Genomic DNA, 12,593 nt, shown 5'->3' with positions numbered 1-12,593 from the left:
TTTTACGCACTACGTAATTATTTGACGATCATTAATCTCGTTCCACTTTACTCCGTACTTCCCCGACATATTTCCCATTGGCCTCCGATTAAGTTTTGATTTGTTTTTTTTTTTATTTTTCTTTCATTCCCCTTTCTATTCGAGTAATCCCGCCCGAGAGACCGGCCCGGCCATAAGGGCTGACACGAGCTGCAATAAAATGACCAGCGTCGAAACGACGTACAAGCGAAGATATAGCGGGGTCCTTTTTTCATCGGACATGATCACGTGTTCCATTTCCTTATTGCCACTCGCTAATAACGCAGAAGTCAAGCCGGGCTCCGCGCCACCCGCAGCATAGGTATCACCGCCCTCGTCCTCCGATTCGCTCGTCCAACAACAGGGGAGCCAAAAAAGGAAAGGACGAAGAGAAAAAAATGAGGCGACTATTTTAGCGGCGTCTAATTGCATAGCTCCGTCGCTATTTGTGTCACACAACTCGTAGTAGCTCCCGGGAATTTTGTCGAGATAGTCGCGAATCGTGATTTTTTTTTTTTTTTTTTTGTAAAAAAAGAGTCGGTCTTTTGGATTTTCTCAGGATCGTCGCGTCTTCCCTCGCCGAATCGCATCTCGAAGATACGAATATTCTACAAAATGTCCAAAGTGTCAAAAATGTCAAATTACCGATTTCCGCCGTTACAGCGAAAAATCGTGACTCTGTTCGCGACAGCGACGGTTTCTTGATGTATCCAAGTCGTAGGTATGCTCTAACGGACGCAAGTTCGCGTCCAGAATTCGCGGATAAATGTTCGTACGTCATCCGTGTGCATACGTCGACGCACACGGTGTATACTCGTACCTCCGTACCCACCCCGTATACGTACAAAGGTATTCGAGTTACCGTTGAAGAGATGCCGATCGAACTCGGCACAATAGTCGGTGATTCGAGGTAGTCGAAATACCCCTATTCCTATACACCACCGAGTGGCTTTCGAGGGGCCAATTAGCTTTCTTGGACGGGGCCCCGTTCCGCCGTCCTCCTCCCCCACGGACGACACATTTTTATCGTCCGTCCGTATCCGCTGAAATGGTTGGGTACACGTACACTTTTACCTCGGCACACACGTGTATCTGCATTCACGAATAACCTGACCAGGACCGCACACGCGGAGGAGTTTTCCCTCTGATAATTTCCCCCCTCCCCCTCCCGTATATCTTTTTTCTGCTATTTCTGTTTTTTTTTCATTTTCTGTTTTTTTTTTTTTTTTTTTTTTTTCTACCCGCCAGGCATTTCGGTTTCCACATAATGTATATAGGTATGTCGGCGCGTAGTTTCGTCCTTCGATATTGATTTCAGATTTTAGATTATACTTATGCAATCGGCAACATATTGCGGAGGCAATTTGCGCCTCGACCAACCATCGTACCAGACCCGCTCGCCCGACCGTGAAAATCAACTCGAGTGTGAAATGAAAATTTATTTAGAAACGATTTTCTTATATTATTATTATCGTTATTGTCGTATTTATACGACGCACACACTCGTACGTCCACATACATAATTCATGTATTATCCGCATCGAAGGATATCCTCCGCATAGGTGCCTCCCGAGTATGGTACGGCGACAGCTGTTGTTGGTCCTTGCAAAAATAGGGTGATCCGACGGAGCTAAAATTTCCCACACATCGTCATCCCACGGGATTTACCGCACGCGGGACCTATTCGATTATTGGCCTTCGTCTGCATCTCTTACTTACTCTCCGTTTATTATTTCCAACGAATAGCGATGAATTTTTGAAAATTATAAAATCTCGCCTAGCTATGGTTCCCATGGGATTGGAAAAATTCCTCCGTCTCTCGTCGTCGCAGCCTCCTCTTTGCCCGGGCTTGTGCTTTGAAATTAAATTATTTGATTGCCGTCGTACGTGTGGCGGGTTGTTTGTCGTGTGCCGCGACTGACGATGAGTTTGACTGGTCCACTCACCAGAAACAAGAAGCGCCCGTGTACATCCGAGGTGGGCCGTTCAAATCGTCCCGGACAGAAGGCGAGGGTCTCGAACATTTCTAGGAGAGAGGGTATTATTTTTTCATCTCTGTTGAGAGAAAGACCGGAGACAAAGATTTTTGAGTAACTAAAATATATTCATCTACGTCACAGCGTGTACATTCATCGGTTATTACACATGTATGTATGCATATATATTTATTATATAATATAGGTATACACAATGGAAAAATACTATGTATCATATACCTACATCATATAAAGACGAAAAATATTGCGCTTTTATTTTTTATCTCATGATCTCTCGCGGACTTTTGAAACTGATTCAAAGTTTTCGGGAGTTCCGTTGCCGGAATATCCTCTCTAATAAAACATCCCCTTAGTTTGCTTTATTTCTTTATTTTATTTTTTTTTTTCAATAAGGTCGTTCGAATAATTCTGATTTTTGGTCCGAAAATCGAGAATAAATCGATGGCCGTAGGCTTCGACTAATATCAAAGTAACGCCATTAGCAATGCTAGTCTCCGCGTAAAAGCCAAACTTAAGTCATTACAAGATAAGAGTTATTCGCAACTTCGAATCAATATAAAGTTACACGGAGTGATATAAATACAATTTAAATTATTTACGGTACATAAACTGAGAATATAGGTATCCCGTTTATTCATCCGTATCTTCAAGGCTCCACTCACAAGTGGTAGTCGGTAGCTTTTCAATGAAAATTAAGAATAATCGACGTAGTGCGGGATTTTACCGGAGATCATGCAGACTGTAATGTACCAAAGAAGGGGAGACGGACTTTGAGGGTAAAAATGTGGGATCGGGAATGAAATGTAAAATTGTCAGAAGCGCGGTTCGCAGCGGTGTATGTATAGCAGAAGGATAAGAGGAAGAAGAGGAAGAAGTATAGATTCGGTAGAAGAAGAAGAAGAAGAAGAAGAGGAGGATAATAAATGTAGTTATATGCTTCGCGAAATGGAGAGGTCGGTAGCGCGGATAAGCGAATTCACCGGAGTAGGATTCGCGTGTGAATCGATGAAAATGAGTGCGTTGGATCGCGATGTTCGAAATTGCCCGAGTATCGTTCGGATCATTGACAACTGGGCGAGAATTTTATCATATTAATTTTGACCATTTATCCGGGGCATTCTATCACGTCGGTGTCACCCACGTATTATGGATCATATTCATGCATCTTCAGTTGAATGATGTGCTAAACGTTTTCTCAAAGAACATCCGAACAGACTCGTCTAATAGATCGTTAGTCTCAATTACATCAGTCTCTTTGTTAAATATTTATTACAGCGTAGAGCAAGAATAAATACCGCTGAAGTCTCACGCGGCACGAATGGGTGCCAACCTTTTTTTTTTTTTTTTCGGTTCTTCCGACGACGATTCATAACAATAAATAGAATTGATATCATCACCTTGAACGTTTATCTCCACTAACGAGTACATAGAATTATTCATTAGATCATTATCAATTAAATATTCACAGTATTTAAGTCTGCAATTCTTGCATGTATAATAATATAAATATCAGAACTTTTTTTCCAGTTAGAATAAACGCTTCTAATTTCAGATTCGGTTTTTCGAACGTTTATCGGAGTTCGCTATACATATATATATATACTTTTATACGGCGGCCCCTGTGCTGCCGGTTATTTTTAGCACCCTGTTAACGCTACAAGAGGATTATTATTTATTATCTCCAATCGCGTCGCGGATGATTTCGTTGAAATTTGTTATTTCATACGGATCGCGATGGTTTTTGTCATCTCTTTAGCCTGTTCTTCGTATGATACATTATGTTTAGAAACTAATCGTCAGTATCGTAATCGCAGCACCGCGTCATGGGTTTAGAATTGTTTCACCGTTGAGCAAGAGGAACCTCACTTCGAAAGTAGAACGAATATATTCCGCAAGTTTTTAAATATAGTTTCATTTTCGAAGAAACAAACGGTAGAAGTAACAGAGGGTGTTTCAATGATATTTACATCTTCCTTCTTATCTCCATTTTTTTGTTCTCTCAACCCATTTCGTCGCATCGTTTTTCCTTTAATGAAATTCTTTTACCCCTGAACTCGGTCACTTTTATCGAATCTTTTGTGAAAAGCTGTTTGTGAAAATTTATACTTTTCAATATCGATGATTTATCTTTCAACCCGCACCCACTTTTTCCTACCTACTCATACTCTTCTATATCCCTCGCATATGATCGTATTTACATAATCATTTTTTTTCCTGCGCATAATTTTTGAATAGTCATTTTGTAAATGTGATCATAGGTGTTTTTTTTTTTTTCTCTCTTTCAAATGCTTCGTTGACTAATCATTCTTCGCTATTCGTCCGGGTGCCTATTAACGTGGAGATGGTTTAATAGCGAACGTATACATGTTTTACGCAATAATTGCGTTTTTTTCTGTCGTTAGTTCGAAGTCAGGATTCTCTTACTTGGCAGTAAACGTATAATATCACATGTTATTTTGCAACATAATCGATAACATATATAAATATATAATGTATATATGTATATTCAGCTAATTTCTCAACTAATAGTTAACATTAACAATTTCAACTTCTAATATAATAAATACAGTGGTATATCCGTCACTCGAGGAATGACCATTATCGTTTTTATACTATATAGATATTTTTAAAGCTATTTTGATTATTTCTTTCATGTCTCGAATTCGTTCGGTGTTCTCCTCGACTGCGTTAATCCTAGGCTCACTATTTGTGTGACCCTTTGTCGTGGCATACGATATGCACGAGTCGTAAATTCTTAACGGTAAATATATCATCGTAAAAAATTCTTATATCTCTTTGGCTTATTGCGTCCTGCTCCGAAGCTTTCAGCAGGTTGGGTACCAGCGTTCGTGACCGTTCGATCCTGAAAATAAATACACAAAACTCAACTGGCATCCTAAAAGTGAAGAGGAATATGGAAGCGACGGCGGACCCTCGAACTCTCTTTGACGACCAAAAGGAACGAACGAAATCGGTAAGTACAACGATGGTTTGTTCATAGAATGGATCGCACGCTTTTCGTCCCCGTCGCGAATATTTTCCCGACACAATTCCCGCAACGCGGGATAAAACGATTCGACCTTGCTCACCTGTGATCGAAGTTCCAGGTCGAGAAGAGAATCAATTCTTCGTAAGATCTGTAAGGATTGATACAGTGCATTCCGGAGTAACCGCAACGTTCCGCGTTCCAAACACCCGCACATTTGAACTCCCCGTTAGCGTCACAAAGAGCGGTCATCGACCGATCGTCGATCTTTTCGATTTTATAAGGACAAAGAGCATCGTCTCGCGCCTCGTCGTTGTCCTTGAGTTTCTTGGCAGGGGAGTGCATCGTCCTCGCGTCCGTCTCGTCGTCGTCGGTTTCTTCGCCGAACTTCGTTTCTTCGTCGGTCGGACTGAAAAACTCCGACAGAATATCATCGATGTTTTTATTGAACCTCGAAACGCCGACGAGATCGATTCTGCAAGGACAATGATCGTAGCGACAGATGAAAGAATTCGGGTCATCGGATTCGTCCTGGCCTTCGTTGATGGCGTTCGATCGCTCTGGTTTGCCGCCGTTGTCGCCCTTTGCGTAGCTCCGGTCGAAGTAAAAACCCAGGCAATGATCCTGCTTCAATTTGAGCTTGAAGAATGCGATCGCGTGAGTGAGGTGACGTCGGGCTTTCTCGTTCTTTGCATATACGTCCGAATTTTTGATTTGATCGATCGTTTTGTAGAGGTAGCCGCGAAACCTGTCCTGGCATCTGCGGTGCATGTAAGCCTCCTGGAAAGTTCGAAAGCTCGTACAATTGGTGCGTAAATATCGAAAGCGGAAAATCACTCGCAGTGTAACACTCCACTTCAACTACTTACCTTGGTGTTCGCAGTAGTGTCGAGATTCGCGAACCATTCCGGATGCTCGTTCCGCGTACTGAGTAAAGTTTTCGAGTCGTCCCTCTGGAGGGCCCTGTTAAGGGTGGCGATTTTCGACTTTAGATTTGCGGATAGAAACTTCGATACGGCGTCCCCGGTCGTAATGAACTCCAAATTGACCCGGCGCAGAGTATTGTAGAGTATGTCGGCATCTGTAGCGTGGTTACAAGAGGGGCATGAGTACGATATCGTGAATCGAGTATAGAGAATCGATGATACGGCAGAGCTGCAGGCGATGCTAATGGACACGTTGTGTTTAATTAGCATTGAATCGAACGGATGTTAAGCTCACCCACGATTTGATCAGAGGCCGATGGTCTGGATGCGAAATCGCGAGGTAATTCGTAATTCGTCGATCGAATATATATATATGGGAATAGTAAGTGGGTCACGCCTCTTAAGAAATTATAATTACTCGACAATGCCGACTCGTTGTCCTTTGATCCCTTTAATCGGGTTATTTTCGGCCGTTGGCCTTTTCACTCCTCATGCTCATGCGTTTTTTTTTTTTTTCACTCTCCCATTTTCCGTTTCTAGATACTCCTGATACACTTGTTACTATTTCGATTCGCAACTGACAGAGGTCGATATCGAAAAAATAATTGCAAAGCACGCCCGCGGTTCCGATTATCTGTTATTTTGGACAATCTGCTCGGTGCAAAGCAGAGCTGTCTCGTCAAAATTTAACGATCGATCATCTTCCGATGAATTCGCTTCGTCACTTCGAGGAGATGAACTCGTAGCAAGTTTGACAACTTACGATCGAACGGTCAACGATCGACGAACGATTCGCTGTATCACGGCGGTGTGTCAAGTGGCGAAATCGCCAAAAATATCACTTGATAAATGATATGGAGGTATGAACGATTTTAATGACGTTACGATCACCAACCTGACAGAAGTTTTTCCCCTTTTTTTTGAAGAATTAGGATAGTCTGCGGTTCTAAGGTCAAAAAATATTCGTCGTCGATAAGAGAACCGTCCGCTAGGCAGACCGTGACGTATTCTTGTTCCTCTTTTGGGATCTAAAAACGTGAACGAAATCTCATTATTCATTTATGGATTACCATTTTACGGATTTGTGGATGATGAAAAAAAGGGGAGAGAAAATGCGATGAACAAAAAGCGTTTCCCCCCGTATCAAAGTTCCGAATTCACATTTTTCGATTAACAATTCCCCTTGTCGGAGGTTGTTCAAATTTGCCCGGCTGTATCATCCGGGCGCTTGATTCCGAATCCTGATTGGGATCCTGATTGGAAGTCGCGCGGCAAGCGGTCCGCGCCGCAATCCCGTTGGCCCTGACATTGAGATTCAAAAAATCAAAGCTCACGTGACGCACCCCGAGCTGCTGCGACCCGGACGAGTCGATAGAGCGCGGCGTGGCGACGCGCTCGCCGTGCGCTTTACTCCGCTCAGAGATGTAGGTGACGGCGGTACGCGGAATAGCGTGGACCCCGATGCAATTGCATTTTGAGGTCACGACGATGACGCTGTGCCGTGCGAACTGGGACACGACGCAGATACAGGTATATGCACGCGTATCGAACGATTGAAAATAATTCCAACCATGGTTCGAATCGCGAAACTCCGGTAATAAATCAGAATAGCGAGAAGAACGGAATGATTCGTGGATTTAATTTTCGATCAACTCGTTTCAGCAATTACAATGATCGTTCGGTGAGATCAATATCCAGATGGACACTCACGTTGAGCTTGGCGCAACCCTTGCGTTTCAATTCTTGGAGATCCCGACAAGCCACCCCGAACCTCCTCGTGCGATCAACGTTCGTGACTTTGTAGCCCTTGAGTACCTGCAAGCAGAAGAGTAAAAACAATCGAATCGCGTCCTTCTTACAATTAGCTCCGTCGCGCGTTCGATCGAACTACCTCCTTCTCGTTCGATCCCCTGGTCATTTTCCTCAAACAATTGATGAAAATCGACATAACGCCTCTTCCTCTCTGTTAGTTATCGGTACGGGGTCCTCGATATCCGGAACATAAATCGGCGTCTCTCTGGCAACCGCGAGCGTGGCCTTGCCGATGTGTTTATCTCACCTCCGCACGCGGGTGTTGTTATTGTAGCGGTGGAAGGTCGCGACGGTTTCGTAGACTCCGTACACTCGTCCGTCGCACAACACAACCGTTCGACCAGCTGTTTATCGTCGGCGGTGTCGCACGAAGCTCCTTATCAGAGGTTTTCATTCATAGCGAGCGAGCTGATTGAGAGAATTTGGAAGAGAGACGCGGAGTCATTCGCGGTGAATCGCGAAAAATGGTAACATATGCGAACGAAAAATCGGCCCACGCACTGAACGGGGAAGGGGGAAGGGGGATTTCCGGGATGCGAGAATGCGGAGGATCGAGAAAAGGAATGCACTCGACACAAAGCGACGCGGATGCACGACGAGCGAAAGACTTGCCGCGCGTCGTATTCCCGACGAGGATGACCAGAACGGGGAACTCTCTCTCGTCCGTGGTTTCGTCGGGTCTACGGTATCACCCGTATTCCGCGCAATCGCAGTCACAACGTTGATACCTCGCCTTCCTCGAGAACCTCGTCTAGCAGCTGCTCTCGTGATGGCGCAGGGATTCCGACGACTCCGAAAGCAGCGGACGCCCGCTATGCAGACGAGCGGAATCCTCGAGTCTAGTCGATATCTTTTGACGCACTTGATGTTTACTCAGATATCCGGTTTTTCGGTTCCTTCTCCTTTATTTTCAGAACCGAGAGTATCGGCAGATCCGTTATTATACGCAAGAATATCGAGATCACCGATACGCTCGGCAACCGTCGCTCGGCCCGGTATGGGTTACAGCCTCAGAATTACTCTCACTTTTTCGTTCCACTTCTAAACTCTCATTTTATCTCCGACATGAGAATATCGAGAAGCTGACCTCGGAGAACGTGCGTCAGGCGTCATGATAGAAGTCTCAATTTTTCGTATTACCCTAAACAAAATGTATCCTCCGATTCGCCCAACATTTGGATTCCAGAGATCAAAATACATGGGAATACCATAGACAACCCTAAATAAAAAATTGAAGTATTTTGAAAATCGATCGTATGACGGTCTTTTAATGTGTTCCGGCCTCAGGAACAAAAATCCGTCTCTTAAACTGAGCTACGATTTTTTCCCACCGAGATATCTCAATTTTTCTGCTTCGAAAAGTCGATAACTCGATCAATTTTATAGGTAGACCAATTTGGCTTTCAGATTCGGATTCCTGAGATCAAAATACATAAGAATAGCATATAAAACCCCAAACAAAAGAAAATTGATTTTTGACCCCAAAATCGAAAAAACTCCAAGGGGTACCCCTTTGGATTTTTTCGATTTTTGGGCCAAAAATAAAGTATTTTTAAAATCGGTTGTAGGACACTTTTCCAGTGTATTTTGACCCCAGAAACACGAATCCGTTGGCCAAATTGAGCTACGAATTTTTCCCATCGAGATATCTCAATTTTTCTGCTCCAAAAAGTGAAAAATTAGGCATGACACGATCAATTTTTCAGATAGACCAATTCAACTTAGGAATTCGTATTCCTGAGATCAAGATACATCAGAATAACATACAAAATTTTCTTTATTTCTTCGACCCCATCATCGAAAAATATCCAACGCGCACGCATGGTGGATTTTATCTACTGACAATAAGATCTACTCATAGGTAGTTCCCAAGTAAAAAAATGAGTACTTGAAGCACGTGACTGGATCATTTTGAACCGATAAGGACATACCTAGATGTTGGTGGTTGGTGTGCTGCAAACGAGTCACGACACTTCAGCGAGTATATAGGAATACAAAGTTCGGCACCTTTGTGTCAGAACAGGTAGAAGAAGAAAAAGAAGAAGAAGAAATTAAAGACAACCGGAAGGCACAAATATGGAGAGATACGGGTTAACGGGTAATCGATTTTTCAGCCTATTCTATTTACCGTGATCCTCCAATCGGACGCACCTCATGGTCGGATCCCGTTGTAGGATCTGTCGGCCATGTGCGAGTTACGGATCGGGATGTTTCTGGTCAGCGATAAGGTCAAGCGATTCGTTCGCTAGACTCGCTTTGCCATTTCGCGCACGTTCTCGTACAAGGAATTATTCGATTCCTGTGCGACGACTGTGATAAACTGCGGCGATTCTTCAAACTCAAAATGGTAGAAAACCAAAAAGCAACATCAACGCACGAAAGAACTACGTACACGGAAGCAAAACAATATTCCGCGTCCCGCGAAGATACCGCGTATATGACGCGTGACAAAGATAACGAGGATCGAATCGACGTTACAACTCCAATCATCGTCGCCCCTGTCGATTAATACTCACTACAGCAGCTCGTTTGGGATAGAAATGGAGCCGTAGTCGATCCACTCACTTTGCGACACGATCATCGTTTCGTTGTAATACCGAGAGAACAAAGTGAAAGCAAAGTTACGAGTTCGAAGCTGAAGTCGCTTGGCGTTGTAATAACGATTATTACGTCGAAGAAGAAGGCGACGAGGGGTGCCGATAATCTCCGAGATTGAAGATATGATTTGGTTAGCGAAACGACAAAGATGAAGAAATGACCTCGACGTTGTTCTACGAAAATTACAAATATAATCCAATCGGCCGTCGCGAATCGATCGGACAATATCTCGCGAGTTTCGCGACGACGCGTCCTCTCGATTTTTCTACCCTTCGCAATCTCGCGACGCGGAAAACACACAAAGATTACCTCGGAGAGACGCCGCGATCGACCGACTCGTCGCGAGGGGAGGATGAACGAAAATATCTATTGTTTCGCCGCAATTCTATCCGAAATCAAAAAATCTCCAGCTAATCGTACGAAATTATTGGGCCAAGGTCTATCCTCGTGACGTTTGACCTGGTTTTCGCAAAGACTACTGCAAACTAGATGTAAAGTTTGAATGTACCCACCGCCGTTTCATTTCTTTTCATAATCGCGACATACATATATGTGCGGATAAAGAGTATCGTTATTCTAATAGATCTTGGTGTACGTATCGTAACGATCGAACCGGGCTTCGGGTGCCGCAGGAGCGCGCAGAATCATAACGTCTCGATAATTTCAGCTGCTGCTGCAGCGCGCCCATAAAACTAATTGTAAGACTCGGACTTTCGCTATTGCTCAACAAACATCGTTGTATTATTCGGCATATTACCTACGGTGTTCGATACATCCGTGCTATGGGCTGAAAAAATCGAAGCTACGATTTTTAGTGGTACAATTTCTCGATAACACTTCGTTACGCGTGAGCATGACGCAAGTTCGTACACTTATAGTTACATATGTACGTATCATATGATGAACCGAATGAATTTTTTTTTCAAATAATTCTCCCGGTCCCCCGGGTTTTCCAACACCTGATCCGGTACGATAGCTCTGATAGATTGGAGCAACCCGACTGTTCGCCGAATATACGTAATTATATCTTTATGGTTCGCAGTTTTGTCGACAATATTCAAGGGAGGAAAAAATGAAGCGAGGTGAAACAATTCCTGGTTATTCGAGTCCCCCGATGCGAACTCCGCCTGGTCAATTTATCGTCCCGCGAATCGGGGGATTTCTGAAGATCGCGTTCGTAATGGACGAGCGAAAACAGGTTCGAATATTTAGAACTTTGAACCAAAGTCTTATTCCACGTTCCGGTTGACCGTGAAAACTGACGGTGGGACTTGCACCTCCTCGCGTCCCTCGTCGTTCCAAGATCCGCTTTCTTCGTGAAAAAAATTTGCAAGGGAAGAGCCACGATATCCCGTTGAATAGTCAATCGGCGATAATTCGCGAAATCTAAATTTCATAAGGAAATGCATTCGATGGTAATTATTCATTATCGAGTTTCGCTATAACGGCTCATTTGTAATATGACGTAGTTCTACGCAATCCGGTGCTGCGGTATTTGCGTATTATAATGTACGTAAAATTGCAAATCGTTTTGAAAATCGCAATGACCAATCAAAAAAATACCCGTGTGGAATAGAGAAAGGAATAGAACAAGAGAAAAAAAAAACAAAACAAAAAAAAAGGAAAGGAAAGGTACAAACTCAAAGAAAATGAAAACTGACACGTACACGCGTCATAAATGCAACGGTACCGTACGTGTATGCGGTTGATATTGAATCGTGTGACGATTGACGCAAAATTTCTCATGAATCGCAAATTAGAAGATGCAAGTACAAGACCCCTCGTCGCCGCGCGCGTTTTCATTTCTGTTTCCGATCGTTGCATTTTTGAATACCTTTCAGGCGATTAAATCGATCGACGGACGACGTATCTGTACCGATGTTGATTGACCCGACTAATTGTACATGTGTAGCTCGTTGAATATGTGAAAAACGAAAATTTCATCGATTGAATTGAACGATTGTTCGAAAAAGTGAACGAAGGTTTACCGTATGTAAAGCAATAACACATCGCTCATTAATTAGCATGTTTTTCTCCGTTCCTTTCGTTCCTGGATCAGCTCCGAATTTTCAGTTCGTAATTATTAAATCCACAGAGCGATGCGAATATGTACATAGGACCTAAATACTCGATGATGAATCAATTATGCCCGTTCGAAACGTACAATCGGTAATAATTCGCTTTACAAATACACGTACATCTAGTTGTTTGTCGAGCCAGCTAGCCATATTATAATGTACTGATTTGAATTTCACG

At 43.3% G+C, this 12,593-nt stretch overlaps 1 protein-coding gene across 1 annotated transcript; it reads right to left on the bottom strand.

Annotated features, from left to right (window-relative positions):
• Positions 1-2,101: 2,101 nt before the first annotated feature.
• Positions 2,102-9,099, bottom strand: LOC105691626 (DNA fragmentation factor subunit beta). Its single transcript, XM_012410250.3, has 6 exons — positions 7,819-9,099; positions 7,638-7,742; positions 6,823-6,955; positions 5,871-6,082; positions 5,105-5,781; positions 2,102-4,878 (listed from the first exon to the last, which is right to left on the bottom strand). Exons 1-6 carry the CDS (start codon positions 7,873-7,875, stop codon positions 4,719-4,721), a joined length of 1,344 nt encoding a protein of 447 aa, XP_012265673.2. The 5' UTR covers positions 7,876-9,099; the 3' UTR covers positions 2,102-4,718.
• Between the last annotated feature and the right edge of the window lie 3,494 nt (positions 9,100-12,593).

Source organism: Athalia rosae, chromosome 1, assembly GCF_917208135.1.
Source record: "Athalia rosae chromosome 1, iyAthRosa1.1, whole genome shotgun sequence".
NCBI classification, from domain to species: Eukaryota; Metazoa; Arthropoda; class Insecta; order Hymenoptera; family Athaliidae; genus Athalia; species Athalia rosae.
The sequence above is the reverse complement of the archived record's forward strand: the minus strand, read 5'-3'. Positions and strand labels throughout refer to the sequence as shown.